A 16135-nucleotide genomic window follows, 5' to 3' on the forward strand; every position below is an offset into this window, starting at 1 on the left:
AGGGACCAAGTCATTCAATATGATTGGTCATATTGTAGGGTCCTCCAGCTCATCCCCACTTCTTTCTCTGTCTTGGGAAACACAGAGTGCCTTGACCACCCTTGTGGCCCAGCCAGCTGCATGTTTCCCCTGGCAGCCTGAACCCAAGCCGGGCCTTGAACATTCCCAGGCACTGTTAAAGTCATTTAGGTTGTTGTCCAAAACAGTAAAAATCACCCATGTTGCTGCACGTAGATACTAGCCCTGGCCCTGAGTCAAAGTTCTTAAAGCCTCATGTAAACTCTTATAACCTGACGCACAAATGTTAAAAGCAACAAGACAACTGCTACAGTGGAGATGTGTGCAAAGTGCTCTGGGAGGAGCTCAACATGAGGTAGTTGAATGACCTTTCAGCTGAGTCCTGACATGTGAGTTCATCCAGGAAAGGAATAGCAGAAGAGGATTTGACCAAGAAAACTACCTACAAAGCTTGAAGGATGGCTGGAGCTTGGGGTTTGTGAGAGAGAACATCAGGAAGTGAGCCTAGAAAGGTAAATTGGCACCAGGTTAGGGAAGGTCATATTTGCCAAAGTAGAAAGTCTGCACTCCAGAAGTGGAAAGTGACAAAAAACAGGTTTGTATTTTAAGAAAATGATTATAGGTGGATGTTGTAAGATAAGAGCATATTATTATACAAAATAAACTACCATGTTATTCTTTTATTTTTTTAATCATGGCCTTTCATGATGTCTGTTTCTTTTTCTCTATTCCCAATGTTCCTTTCATCTGATGATAATGTGTTATAGAAATTGTCATGGGTGATTAGCGACTATCTGGGGCTGGTGGCATGGGGGTAAGAAAAATTTATCAAGATAGTTGTAGGTAATGAAGGGCAGATTTATTCGATAAAGTATGAAAATAGGTTGCAAGAGAGCAACAGGCAGCACAGCAGAGAAGGAGCTGTCTTTAAGGAGACAAAGGCGTGCTGGAGATTTTACAGGATGGTGCTCGCGCTGTGTGCTGAAGAGGGTTTGTGCAGTACTGATAACGCTAAGGCTGCAGTGAGCTAACTTGCATTTTTCTATCAGCTGAAAGTCTGGTGATAGCTGGGTGAAGGAAGATTGTGAGTTAATTGTGCAGGAGGGCTATGTGTCCTGGACCAGGAAGAAGGTAGGTCAGTCTTATAGCTTATCTGCTTCCTTTCTTTCTTTTTTTTTTTTTTTTGCTTTCCTGTGGTCCTGCCAGCCTGACTTCTTTTCCCTAAGGAGAACGCCACAGAAATGAATTCTGGGCAATTTCCATACTCTACAAAGGAGACTACAGCTATAGATCATTATACAACATTACCTAATTCATCAAGACCAACATAAATAGTCCTACCCTGCAGGACAATAACCAGTAACCACACTTTACAATTAGAATTAGTTCAAGACAAAAGGAAATATTTTCCATTTTACCTGCAGTTACATGACTGCATTTTAGCTAACCGGAACCTGTGACGGACAACCAAAACATGGGTTTTCTTCAAAGATATTTTTCTTTTGACTCATTAGTTTACTGTGAAAAGATAACTTTTTCTTTCAGAGATTGTGATTTTTCAAAAGTGTTTTTGAATCCTTGGACTCATATTTGTTGCAAAGCAGCATCAACATACCATGAAGCACTCTAAAAACTTTTCGCATATGTGTTGATGTGTAAAGAGAATCACTAAATTCAAACTCAACTCTGCCCAGGTAGTAATAATTCCTAAGAGACTATTTTAACTCACTTACATATGTTCTTCTGGTTTGGTCTGGTTTGGTTTCTGTTATCAGCTACCTGGGAAGCAGCACTCAAGATTAGGGGAAGAAGTAGGTTTATTCTGGATCATAAATTTTTTAACTTTTTCAGATTAATGTGTTTTTTTCCTATAATATTCTTAAAAATTCCAGAGGCGATTTTCTCTGTACACCTTTGAAAATGAAATACATGTCACGACTAAAGCCAAGCAAAGTGGAATAGATTATACTTCATAACGGAGGTGAAATTCAAGAGAGAATCCAAAAAAGTCACACATCTTAAGTTTTCCTATCTGTCAGATTTGGCATCAGAGAGTCCATCCAGTGGAATTACTCATTTGGAACCTGAATAGACTTTTATTTCCCAAGTTCCGGTATTTTTATACATCTCAGAAGCAAAGACTCCTGTGGGTTCCTTGCCTCTTTTCTGAAGTATAATCACTGAGGAATTCCCAAGGGACTAAAAGATGAAACTTAGAATTTATATTTCACTTTTATCAGTTATGTAAAGAGACTTTTCCATTTGTATGCAGGTAGACATGGTTTGTATACACACACACACACACACACACACACACACTCTTTAAACCCAGTATATACCTCAATCCTCCAGTCCTGTCAGCACATGCTCTAAGATCACAAAAAGCACTGAAAGATTGCTAATCACACTGACCATTTTTATGGTGGTGGCACAAACAAATGAATGTCCTTTTATGAGCTGTAATAGTAATTTTAAAAGAAGACACAAGCAATCAACACACAGATTCAAAATCTGTGGGGATATTAATTTCCTGATTTGTAATGAGTTGTATCTATAATTACTGATTGGCCAAATTTTCTCTTTCTTTTCTTATTCTGTCAAAAGGACAATGCTTCCTATGACGGTTTTCTGAAATAAGTGTTTTGTCTTGTACATGGAAATGGTGTGGGTCCTGCTTTGGTAACCTAAGGTTATCCCTCTTTTATGAGGCATACAACTCTTCGTCAGTAAATAAACAACCCTAATGAGATGTTTGTATAAAAACTGGCACCATCAATGATAAAGAAAACATCCCGTGCAGTCTATAAACACCCATTTTGAGGGGGGGCTATATAAAACTCTCAGGAGGGAAGGAGCATTTTGGAGTCAAGGCAACTGGTGTTTTGCAGCCAGTCTCTGTCTTTGCTTCTAGAAGGATGACTTCTGACTGCTCCTCCACGCCCTGCTCTCCTGAGTCCTGTACCAGGGCTTCCTGTTGTGCACCTGCCTCAAGCTGTTCCATGGACACAGCTTGTCTCCCCGGTTCCTGTGCTGCATCCCGATGTCAGACCCCTAGCTTCCTATCCAGGTCTCTCGGGCTGACCGGTTGCCTCCTGCCATGCTACTTTACTGGGAGTTGTAGTAGTCCCTGCTTGGTGGGGAACGGTGCCTGGTGTGAGGATGGAGTGTTCACTAGTAATGAGAAGGAGACGATGCAGTTCCTGAATGACAGACTCGCCAACTATCTGGAGAAGGTGCGCAGCCTGGAGGAGACCAATGCAGAGCTGGAATCCAGGATCCAAGAGCAATGTGAACAGGATATCCCACTGGTGTGCCCTGATTATCAGTGTTACTTCAACACCATTGAAGATCTCCAACAAAAGGTGTGTGTCCTGCTGCCCTAGTGCTCCAGCTTCCCGATCTATGGTTTGCTTTATCTTTCTACTAGAAGGGGCTGTTTTACAGAAGGAAACCGAGAGAAAGGAGAGTTCTAAGGTTAAGGATACATAGGGAAGAGCACTGTACTGGAAGTCAGGAAACCTCAGCCCCAGCCCCAGAGCTACCCCTGATTACTGAGTAACTGTAACAAAGTAACTTGTCTGTAGACTTTTCCTTCATCATCTATAGAATGCAAAAAGACTGTATTATCCAAAATCGCATTTGTATGTGACACTGAACATTTATATTATCTGAACTCAGATTGTGAAATGCCATCTTTTTAACTCTCTAGTCATTTTCTTCTCTCCCTGATGAATTTCCATTATTATGGGAGAGGATATTGCATAATACAAACTACTGATGAAGAAAAACGTTAATGGCTTCAACTGCCTAGTGCAAAATGTCTTACGTTACGAAAAAAAGTAAACCTTTTTATTTCTCTATTTTGTTTCTAAATTGGCACTGCTTGTTTTCTTCATGAAGTGACACGGTTAATAAGGAAAGCAGGCTGAAGGCGATTTTATATTTTATTATAAAGACTTTCAAAAGATAACTGATGGCATAGCTCTTGGATAGAAGTTTATTTAGGTTTCTCTCAAAGAATAATTTATTAAATAAGGACTTTCTTCCCAGATCTTATGCACGAAGGCAGAGAATTCTAGACTTGCTGTACAGCTTGACAACTGCAAACTGGCCACTGAGGATTTTAAGTCAAAGTAAGTTTAATTTAATTTATTTTGAGATGGAGTTTCACTCTTGTTGCCCAGGCTGGAGTGCAGTGGCACTATCTTGGCTCACTGCAACCTCCTCCTCCTGGGTTCGAGCAAGTCTCCTGCCTCAGTCTCCCAGGTAGCTGAGATTACAGGCAGGCGTGTGCTGCCATGCCCAGCTAATTTTTGTATTTTTAGTAGAGAAGAGATTTCACCATGTTGGCCAGATAGTCTCAAACTCCTGACCTCAGGTGATCTGCCCGCCTTGGCCTCCCAAAGTGCTGGGATTACAGGCATGAGCCACCACACCCAGGCTTAATTTTATTTTGAAAATAATTTATGGCGCTCTCTCTCTCTCTCTCTCTCTCTCTTTCTCTCTCTCTCCCTCTCTCTCTCTCTCACACACACACAAATATTCTCTATATAATATCTTAAAGTTAAGAATGTCTTAAAAGCTTGAATTTATCATTTCTCAGGAATTAAGAGAAATTCTGCATGTGGCTTCCTGAAGTCCGTATGTCAGTCCTCCATGTATCCCCACACATTGCACAGTATTCAACAGAGTAAGCGTTGGATTTCTTTTTTGCTGTGAAAGGTACGACAGTGAACTGTCCCTTCGCCAGCTGTTAGAGGCCGACATCAGCGGCCTGCGTGGGATCCTGGATGAGCTGACCTTGTGCAAATCAGACCTGGAGGCCCATGTGGAGTCTCTGAAGGAAGATCTCCTTTGCCTTAAGAAAAACCATGAAGAGGTAAGGAAAGTGGCAACTCCGTTGAAGGACTCCAAGAGTGACGTAGTTACACTGACAGATGATCTGTTGATGTTTGTGAATTGAACTAGGCAGATGTTGCTTAAGCTGGACTAAAACTACTCAAGGCATTATTACTGTTCAGACTGATCATTCCAGTGTGTCTCTGAGTTAAGATGTGAAATAGCCCCTGGCCGGTGCCAGACAAAGAAATCAAACTCTTCTCCTGCCCTTGCTTTTGTGGAGAAGGTGAATAACTCCACAAATGGCTTTCCTTGGAGGCTTTATGCCACCCCTAACTCCAATCCACAGGGTATAAAAATAAGGCTGAGAAACAGACTGTGAAGTCCATTTCAAAAAGGGATAAAGACCCATTCACTACCTGGACCAGCGTTTTCAAATATTCCACATTTATAAACTTTTAAAACTCATAAAATATAAAGCAATTGATATATTAATAAAGCTAGAAAATGAAAAGCTGAATGAGGTAACAAATTACATTTGCTCTTTGAACATTTGTTGATGGCCATCATAGCTAACATTTATAGAGACCTTACTATGTGCCAAGACTTTTATAAGTTAATTATATGTAGATTAACTCTTCTAGATCTCATAGTAACCTTCTGGAGAAATGTCCACTTATTACGCCCATTTTACAGATGAAGAAACTGAGACCCTTGTAAGTGGTGAAAAGAGATTCAGCCCAGGCAATCTGAATCAAAATCTCACACTTTTACCCACTACTCCAAAAAACAGAAGTGGAACGCCATTGGATGTCAAATGGATTTTTCCTTCACCATTCTGTGACATTCTTTACGCCATTCCACTTTCAGGAGGTCAACTTGCTTCGCGGACAGCTTGGTGACCGCCTCAGTGTGGAGCTAGATACTGCCCCCACTCTTGACCTCAACAGGGTCCTGGATGAGATGCGCTGTCAGTATGAAACAGTGCTCGCCAACAATCGCAGAGAAGCAGAAGAATGGTTCGCTGTTCAGGTCAGCACCCAGATCAAAAAAATGGCAGGCTTACAGACATCTGCCTTTTTTCAATTCTCTAATGGTACCTGTGTTTCAGACAGAAGAGCTGAATCAGCAGCAACTGTCCAGCGTGGAGCAGCTGCAGGGCTGCCAGACAGAGATCTTGGAACTGAAACGCACAGCCAATGCTCTGGAAATTGAACTCCAAGCACAGCAAAGCCTGGTGCGTGAGGCAAAGGCAGTATCTGTTGTGTCACTGATAAGTCAGGCCCTGAGATGTTAAGCCCTCTTCCATATCCAGGGATCGTATTTCCTTGCCTTTCCCAAGTACTGCCATTTACCCAGCTATTAATAGAAGCAGAAGTGACAGAACGACAGCCTGTATTGCTCTCTATGATGCCTCGCCTTCACTCCTGGACTAGAGTCTGATGCTTCGGCAGCTTCCAGAGACAGGGAGGGAGAAGCAGAGCAAGAGAGAGACCTCCAGGCTAAGGTCACTTAAGCATTCCAGCAGGTTTTAATTCTCATTTGATTCAGGCCAGTTTTCCAGGCTCACTGTCATATCAAAAACAAAGAATCATTTTCAAACGTTTCATCCTACCGTTTCCCAGAATCTACACTTCAACCTAACACTTCACTGCCTCCCACCCCACTCAAGTAACAAGAACACCATGCGTTCAAGATTACATTCACCAGTTCTGATCAAGCACCACTGTGTGCATTTCATTAGGTCCTGTAGAGAGTACCTAGAAGAATGATAGCTGAGCATTCATCCTGTGAGAGGAACCATGCTCATTTAAGCCTCACAATAACTTTATGGGATAGATACCTTTATCCCATAACACAGATAAGGAAAACTGAGACTCAGATTAAGTAACTTGCAAAGGATGCAATTCTAAGAGGTAAACATGGAAGCTGAGTTCAGCCAGACGAATCCCAGAGTCTCTTCTCTCTCTTTTTAAATTTATTTTTTATTGATATACAATATTCATAAATATTTATGGAGTACATGTAATATTTTGTTAGATGCATAGAATGTGTAATGATCAAGATATTTAGGGCATCCATCACCTTCAGTATTAATTCTATGTGTTGGGAACACTTCAAGTCTTCTAGCTACTTTGAAATACACAGTGTATTGTTGTTAACTGTAGTCACCCTTCTCTGCTATCCAACATGAAAACGCATTCCTTCTATCTACCTCTATGTTTGTACCCATTAACCAACCTCTCTTCATCCCCTTACCACACATATACCCTTCCCAGCCTCTGGTACCGCGAGCCTCTTCTCGTAACAGCACTATACTACCCGTCTCTGCCAAGAGCACAAACTCAACATTTTCTTTCAAATGCTATTGATAGTCCTTAAGCTTCACAAATATGTCATGGATTGCTGTAGTCATAGCGGTGGTAGTAATAGCTGACATGTAGGACAGGGGTCGTATGGCTGGCACTGTCCTAAGTGCTTTACACATACTAACTCTTAATCTTCACAACCCTCTAATGAGACGAATACTTTGCATTCCCCAATATATAGAGAATAAAACTGAGGCTTGTAGAAGGCAAATAATTTGCCAGTAGTCACATAGCTAGAAAAGGGTAGAGCAAGGATTTGAAAGTAGGCACTCTGGTGGCTGGGCACGGTGGCTCACACCTGTAATCCTAGCACTTTGGGAGGCCAAGGAGGGAGGATTGCCTGAGCTCAGGGGTTCGAGACCAGCCTGGGCAACATGGTGAAACCCCCTAAAATACAAAAAATTAGCTGGGCGTGGTGGCAGGCGCCTGTAGTCCCAGCTACTCGGGAGGCTGAGGCAGGAGAATTGCTCGAATCTGGGAGGCGGAAGACTGGCCCCAGAGACTGCACATCACGGTCCTTTGGACAATGTTTCCTCCTGCAGACAGAATCTCTGGAGTGCACCGTGGCAGAAACCGAGGCCCAGTACAGCTCCCAGCTGGCCCAGATTCAGTGCCTGATCGATAATGTGGAGAACCAGCTGGCCGAGATCCGCTGCGACCTGGAGCGACAGAACCAGGAGTACCAGGTGCTGCTGGATGTGAAGGCCCGGCTGGAGGGCGAGATCAACACGTACCGGGGCCTGCTGGACAGTGAGGACAGCAGGCAAGTTCCACAGTCACTCATGAAACCCCCCAGAGTCTCAGAGACGCTGATGTAAGAGAATCCTGCTTCCCCAACGTCTGGCCCAGTTCAAACCTCCCTAATGTTCAGGGATCTTCTTAAAAGAGTGCTGAAAAGTAGCTGAGGCTAAGTGCATGACACGAGAAATATTTTTAAAATATTCTAAAGGCAGATTAATTATTAGTGTAACTTGTCATGCTGGCATCTCCCTTTGTTTCTGTTTTCCACTGACAGAAAATCAGGAATAGCCCTAAGATAACATTCGCAAAATCAAGAAAAAAGATAAAAGACTCTTCACCTGCCACTGCTGCAGTGAACATGAAGTGGCAGTTCTGGGTGCGAGGAAGAAATAGGCTTCGGTCGATGTGATTGTGCAGAGTTTTTTTCAGAACGTAATTTATAGGGCAAATTTTGACATGGTTTTTCTGAGTTGCCATTTTATCAAGATTCCCTTGTTAAGTTTAGTTTAAAATCGATTTTCCCCCAGGCTTTCCTGTAACACATGTTCAACCACATGCACACGGAGCAACACTTGTGAGCCATGCTCAGCCTATGTAATCTGCACAGTTGAAAACTGCTGTTTGTGAATGTGAAGGACAGCAGGTGGAGGAACCAAAGCCAGCAGCGTCCTAGAAAGGAGATGGGGCTTCAACCATGGACGCCCAAACTGGAAGCACAAGTCCAGGGGGCTTTCATATCCTGGAATTGACCTCCGGCCATCCTCAGTCTTTCTGCTTTACTATTTCCTCTCCTTCTGGCTTACTTGTGGTATGCTGGGAGCCCATAAAGCATTCTTGCAAATCTTCAAATAAAACGTGTTTTATTCCTTTAGCATGGTAAGTATAGCTCTGTGGCTGATTGCTGTTGATGGAATATTCATTTTATGGAAAGGAAATCATCTAAACCCATAACCATAGTTTCAATGTACATAAACCCAGGCTGAAAACATTTTTTAACTCCTCAAATCCAAATAAATTAATGAACCCATGCAACATGTCATATATCTTAGAAGATAGTTGTATGTATCTTTCTGAGAGAAAATTTAGGAATAAAATGTGATAAAATTTATTTTTTGATTATAAAAGTACTAGATTCTCTTTTTTAAAATGTTGGCTCATTAAAAGGGAAAAGGTCACTTATGATTTCATCTTCCAAACAGCCATTGTCAATATTTCGGGGTTTCCACATAGCTATAATCATACTTACATATGCACACAGTTGTGTAATCTTTCTTTCATTTATGTCATCTGAACATTTTTAATTTTAATAAAAATGTAATATTGTATTGTGGCCATCATTTTACTGGTTGCATAACATACCATAAGGTGCATTGGTCTGTTATTGGACATTTAGGTTATAAAAATAATTATTCTCATACATTTAAAAAACAAGGTAGAGGACTTCCAGAATGATGAAGTAGGTGTATATTTCCATATTCCTCCTTCTAAGTCTACCTAAAAATGCTGGAAACTACATACCAAATAAACGTAAGAAGACTCTGAAAGGTAGAAGAAGAAGCCAAACCACCTAAAGATGTTGAGACCCCAGGAGTGACACTGTAGTGGGCTCCCTGGATTATCTTTTTATCTCATATATCCCAAAGTGGGAGCTGGAGAAACCAATAACCAGAAACGCCAACAGGTGCAGACAAAACAAATAAACAAACAAGAAGAGCTTGCTCTGCTTAGCTAAAGAACCAGAAAAGAGGCAGCCTAGAAAGACAGAAAGCCTTTAGACAATAACCACTCAACTCAGCCAAACACCACAGAAAATGTCATTTCGCCCACCCCTATCCACACCAGGAAAGGCCAGGTAGTGAGTCCACACTTCTGTCCTTCCCAGGCTATCACAAGGCACTCAAACTTCCCACTGGGGTGGAGTCAGGGAAGGCTAAGTGAGAGATCCAGGACTTTCATTCCTACTATGAGATGTGGAAGCACCCCCCTCCCACCACCACCACCACCACGGTGTCAGTGGAGAGCAGCCTAGACTTACCTCTGCAGGCTGCAGTGAGGCTCTTCTCTTCTTCTCTAGGGTTCGTGTCACAGGAGGCCTGCTGGACAGCCAGGACTCTTTCCCTCCCCCAGCAGTACCAAGGCCACTCCCCATGCCGTGTCAGTGGAAGCTGCATGGAAGCAATATCAAGATATTTCTGCCCCTCCTGGCCAGGGTGGTATCTGCAGAGGCCAGGTAAGGTGTCTACAATCCCCGCTCCCAGCAGTGATGAGGAGCTCTCCCCTTGGGTGTCCACAGAGGCAAAGTGGAGAAAACCTGTATTTCCACTCCCACCTGTTAGGAATGAAGCAGCATCCCCTTCCCCTACCAAAACAGTGTCAGAGGAGACCAGCTAGAACAGAAGATTAAATAATAACCTGAATTTATAACATAATATCCCAACGTCTGGGTTTCAATCAAAAATTGCTCTTCATGCCAAGGACCATAAAATCTCAACTTACATGAGAAAAGACAATCGACAAATTCCAACATCAAGAGGAAAAAGATGTTAGAATTAACTGACAAGGGCTTTTAACTTTTTATTTTTTATTTTTCTGGGTACATAGTAGATGTATATATTTTGGGGGTACATGAGATGATTTGATTACGTCCACCTTTTTTTTAATTATCAAACTTTAATCGATAGACTAATCTTACAGGATAAACAATAAGACAGCTAGTCAAGGTTACACTTTAAAAAAAAAATCCAGCAGTGCAAATCTAATAGACTAAATACGTTCATCTCCTCCCAAACAGGCATTTGATTTAAAAACAGAAACCAGAACAGAGCGTACACCACAAGGAAACATGGTACTCACATATATTGTCAAATAATTCTGCAGAACTCTTTAAGGGAAAAAAAGTTTCTTAGAAATTGAGAAAGCGGTAGAACCACCCAGACTGGCAGGTCAGTCTACCAGATGTTCTGCATCTGAGAGGGCTCACGACCACCTGTAACTTCAGAAAGGCCTCCAGGCACTATTACAAAGGAAACAGGTGCTGATCCTAACTGGAGATGACTTTATCACAAAGCCTTAAGACAAAGGGACCATCCTTTTCCAAGACAACAGGTGTGAACAGAGGCAAGGAGTGAGAGGAAAGGGCTCCCTCAGCAGACGGGTGGAAAGCAAGCCTGCCCCTGCACGGCCCTTGGCACACTCAATCTACCCGCTTTCCCTTCTCTGCCCCTGGCAAAGAAAGGCTGGGGAAGTGCAAGAGCCCAGAACGGCTCTCACCCACTTATGAGTGAGAACATGCAGTGTTTGATTTTGTGTTCTTGTGTTGGTTTGCTGAGAATGATGGTTTCCAGATTTATCCATGTCCCTGCAAAGGACATGAACTCATCCTTTTTATGGCTGCATAGTATTCCATGTGTACATGTGCCACATTTTCTATACAGTCTATCATTGATAGGCATTTGGGTTGGTTCAAGTCTTTGCTATTATAAACACTGCTGCAATAAATATATGTGTGCATGTGTCTTTATAATTGAATGTTTTAGAATCCTTTGGGTATATATCCAGTAATGGGATTGCTGGGTCATATGGTATTTCTAGCTCTAGATCCTTGAGGAATCGCCACACTGTCTTCTGCAATGGTTGAATTAATTTACACTTTCACCAACAGTGTAAAAGCATTCCTATTTCTCCACATCCACTCCAGCATCTGTTGTCTCCTGATTTTTTTAATGATCGCCATTCTAACTGATGTGAGATGGTATCTCAATGTGATTTTGATTTGCATTTTTCTAATGACCAGTGATGATGAGTTTTTCTTCCGTATGTTTGTTGGCTGCATAAATGTCTTAAAGGACTTCATGACTAAAACACCAAAAGCAATGGCAACAAAAGCCAAAAGAGACAAATGGGATCTAATTAAATTTAAGAGCTTCTGCACAGCAAAAGAAACTATCATTAGAGTGAACCAGCAACCAACAGAATGGGCAAAAAAAATTTGCAATCTATCCGTCTGACAAAGGGATAATTTTCATAGAATAAAATGCATCAATTGAAAGTATGCAGGTCAGACCAGGCACAGTGGCTCACAATTGTAATCCTAGTGCTTTGGGAGGCCAAGGTGGGAGGATCACTTGAGGTTAGGTGTTTGAGACCAGCCTAGGCAACATAATGAGGCCCCATCTCTATAAAAATATTTTTTTTCAATTAGCCAGGCATAGTGGCATGTGCCTGTAGTCCCAGCTACTCAGGAAGCTGAGGTGGGAAGATCACTTGAGCCCAGGAGTTCAAGGTTGCAGTGAGCTATGATTATGCTACTGAACTCCAGCCTGAGCAATAGAGTGAGACCCTGTGTCTAAAAATAAAACTAAAAGTATGTCGCTTCACGGAGTTTGAAAGCACGTGAACTTGTGTAATCAACACCCAGATCAAGATGCAGAATAGCATTTCAAAATGTAGAACATCAACCTTAGAAATTCCTTCTTGCTGCTTTCCAGCCAACACATCTCTTCCACAGAGACAACCACTATTCTGATCTCTAACCGTGCCAAAAATGAGTTTTGCCTGTTTTTGAAGTTAATATAAATGTAGGCATACTGTTTGTACAGTTTTGTGCCTGACTTCTTCAGCTCAACATGTTTTTGAGATTTTTCCGTGGTGTCGTGAGTACCAGCAGTTCAAATACTTTTGTGTGTATGAAATAAATACATTCATCTCTCTATCTCTCTTGGACATATACCTAGCCATAAAATTGCTGGGTCCTTGGTCCTTGGGGAGGTCCTCTGTGTGTGTGTGTCTGTGTGTGTGTGTGTGTGTGTGCCTGTGTGTAAAGTGCATGACTATAGTACATATATATAGTGAATAAATACATGTTTGTTTATTTTTATACACTATTTATATAGTCATGCACCACATAATGACATTTCAGTCAACAATGGAATACACACACAAAAGTTGTCCCAAAAAATTATAATGCCATATTTTAATGACATTTCAGTGAACAATGGAATACACACACAAAAGTTGTCCCAGAAAACTATAATGTCATATTTTTATTGTACCTTTTTTATGTTTAAAATGTGTTTATGGATACACAAATACTTACCTATTGTGTTACAATTGCCTACTGTATTCAGTACAGTAAGATGCTGTGCAGGTTTATAGCCTATGAGCAATTGACTATACCATACAGCCTAAATGTGTTATAGACCATACCATCCAGGTTCATGAAGCCCACCATGATGTTCACACAACAACAAAATCACTGCAGGGGAAGTTCTCAGAATATATTCCCATTGTTACAAAACATACAACTGTGCGTATGTATGTGTTCTAACGTGTGGAGGGGGTGGTATATGAAGAGAGACAGAAAGAATGTTTTCACCCAGGCTGTGGCTTGCCTTTTCACTTTCTTAACTATTTATTTGATCAGCAAAAGGTTTTTATTTTGATGAAGTCTAATCTATTTATTACAATATCTTCCATGAGCCAAGAAGTCTTCGCATGGCACAAGGTTATAAATATAATCTTCTAAGTTTTCTTCTAAAACCTTTACACTTGAAATCTTCACATTTAAGCATTTAATCCAATCTGAATGAATTTTTATACATAGCGTGAGGTAGAAATCAGGATTGATTCATTTTTGCTATACAAGTAGCCACTTGATTCAGCAACAAGTATTGAAAAGCATTGAAAAACAGTACTTAAAAAGCTTTCCTTTTCTCACTGACTTGCGTTGGGATCTTTGTCAGAAATCAATTGACCACATATAAGTAAGTCTGTTTCTAAACTCTATATTCTTTCTCATTGATCTACTTTCCAATCCTTACACCAATATCACACTGTTTTCATTATGTACTAAAGTAACTTGCATGGATTTACATTTCATTGCCACAAGCAATGAGAGTGCTATAGGCAGCGCAATGTATCTGTTACCAAACTTTGATTTTTTTCAGTTTGATAGGTAGAAAACTGAAGTATCTCAGTATAATTTAAATTTACATTTCTCTTTTCATGAGTGACATTGAGTACTTTTTCTTATTTTAAGTGCCTTTTGTATTTTCCTTTTGGTCGCTGTCTATAGTGTGATTGTAATATTGTTTCCCAGTTTATCATCTTGTCTTCTGGTTTTACAGGTCGCATTTTTCATCCAAGCAAAAGTTCAAACACTGTTATTTTATGGAGTTGAAAGTGTAAGGTTTTTATGGCTTCTTAATTTTGAGTCATCATTGGAAAAGTCTTCTGACTCCAAATTTATAAAATAATTATCCTCTTTTAGCATATGTATTATTTATTTTTCATATTTGGATCTTTGATCTACTTGTAATTTGTCCCACTATAAAGAATGCGTATGGTTTCAACATTCCGTGCCCTCGACCAAAGGGAATACAGAATTGTCGCCAAAGTACATATAATGGTCTACCTTTTCCTCCATGGCTTTTATTTTTTATTTATTTTATTTTATTAAAAATGAAGTCTTGCTGTGTTGCCCAGGCTGAACTTGAACTCCTGGGTTCAAGTAATCCTTCAGCCTCAGCCTCCAGAGCAGCTGGAACTATAGGTGCAGGCCACCATACCCAGTTTCTCATTGATTTTAAATGTCATGTTTATCATGTATTAAATTCCAGTCCGTTTGGGAATCTATTTCTAGATTCTCTATATTCTGTTGGTCTGTCTGACTATGTATCAATGCCATGCTATTTTAATTACTGAAGTTTTAAAACACATTTTAGTATCTGGAAAGACTATTTTTCAGAATATTCTTGGATATTCCTATTTGTTTAATTTTACTCACAAAACTTCGGAATTGTCATACCTAGTTTATCAGGCTGTAAGTTAAATTAAAATAGAGACAATTAACATTTTTAATGATGAATACGATTTTTCTCTCCAAGAACATGAAATATCTTTCCATTTATTCTAGCTTTCTGTTTTTCAGTATGTTTTAACATTTTACTCGTGTAGATTTTGTACTTTTCTAACTTTATTCCTACATATTTTATATTTGTTGGGACTACTGTAAATTATGGTTTTTTCCCCTTCCATTGTATGATACACAGAATAATGAGCCCCAAAGAGGTTCATGTCCTAATCCCAGAACCTGTGAATATGTTAGGCTACAAGGCAAATGGGAAGAAAAGCAAATCAGCTGAGCTTAAAGTAGTCAGATTATCTTGGATTATCTGGGTGGACCCAGTGTGATCACAAGTGTCCTTAAATTTGGAAGAGGGAAGCAGAAGTCTGTATCAGAGACTTTTTTCTCACATATCATGAGATAGGTTCAAGTGGCTCTTGCTGGGTTTAAAGATGCTCAAGGAAATAAGAAAGGACAGAAACAAATGGAAAAACACTCCATGCTCATGGATAGGAAGAATCAATATCATGAAAATGGCCATAGGGCCCAAAGTAATTTATAGATTCAATGCTATCCCCACCAAGCTACCATTGACTTTATTCACAAAATTAGAAAAAAACTACTTTAAATTTCATATGGAACCAAAAAAAGAGCCCATATAACCAAGACAATCCTAGGCAAAAAGAACGAAGCTGGAGACATCATGCTACCTGACTTCAAACTATACTACAAGGCTACAGTAACCACAACAGCATGGTATTGGTACCAAAGCAGATATATAGGCCAATGGAACAGAACAGAGGCCTCAAAATAATGCCACACATCTACAACCATCTGATCTTTGACAAATCTGACAAAAACAAGCAATGGGGAAAGGATTTCCTATTTAATCACTGGTGTTGGGAAAACTAGCTAACCATATGCAGAAAACTGAAACTGGACCCCTTCCTTACACCTTATACTAAAATTAACTCAAGATGGACTAAAGACTTAAACATAAGACCTAAAACCATTAAAACTCTAAAAGAAAACCTAGGTAATACCATTCAGGTATTAGGTAAAACCTAGGTAATACCATTACCATAGGCATGGGCAAAGACTTCATGACTAAAACACCGAAAGCAATGGCAACAAAAGCCAAAATTGACAAATGGGATCTAATTAAACTAAAGAGCTTCTGCACAGCAAAAGAAACTGTCATCAGGGTGAACAGGCAACTTACAGAATAGGAGAAAACTTTTGCAATCTATCCATCTGACAAAGGGCTAATATCCAGAATTTAGAAGGAACTTAAACAAATTTACAAGAAAAAAAACAAATCTAC

The 16135-nt window shown here is 40.4% G+C and overlaps 1 protein-coding gene across 2 annotated transcripts; it reads left to right on the forward strand.

The window, feature by feature from the left end:
• The first annotated feature begins 324 nt into the window (after window positions 1-324).
• On the forward strand, window positions 325-9075 carry KRT40 (keratin 40). 2 transcript variants are annotated; one of them, XM_064369251.1, is made up of 9 exons: window positions 325-407; window positions 1068-1149; window positions 2933-3380; window positions 4069-4151; window positions 4741-4897; window positions 5728-5889; window positions 5969-6094; window positions 7769-7989; window positions 8495-9075. In XM_064369251.1, exons 2-9 carry the CDS (start codon window positions 1127-1129, stop codon window positions 8592-8594), a joined length of 1320 nt encoding a protein of 439 aa, XP_064225321.1. In that variant the 5' UTR covers window positions 325-407; window positions 1068-1126; the 3' UTR covers window positions 8595-9075. The 2 variants fall into 2 exon arrangements, with proteins under 2 accessions (XP_064225321.1, XP_021526204.1); XM_021670529.2 differs by lacking the exon at window positions 325-407 and adding an exon at window positions 431-530.
• Window positions 9076-16135: the final 7060 nt, after the last annotated feature.

This window comes from Aotus nancymaae, unplaced genomic scaffold (assembly GCF_030222135.1).
Source record: "Aotus nancymaae isolate 86718 unplaced genomic scaffold, 86718_ANA_hifiasm-v0.15.2.pri h1tg000089l, whole genome shotgun sequence".
Lineage (NCBI taxonomy): Eukaryota > Metazoa > Chordata > Mammalia > Primates > Aotidae > Aotus > Aotus nancymaae.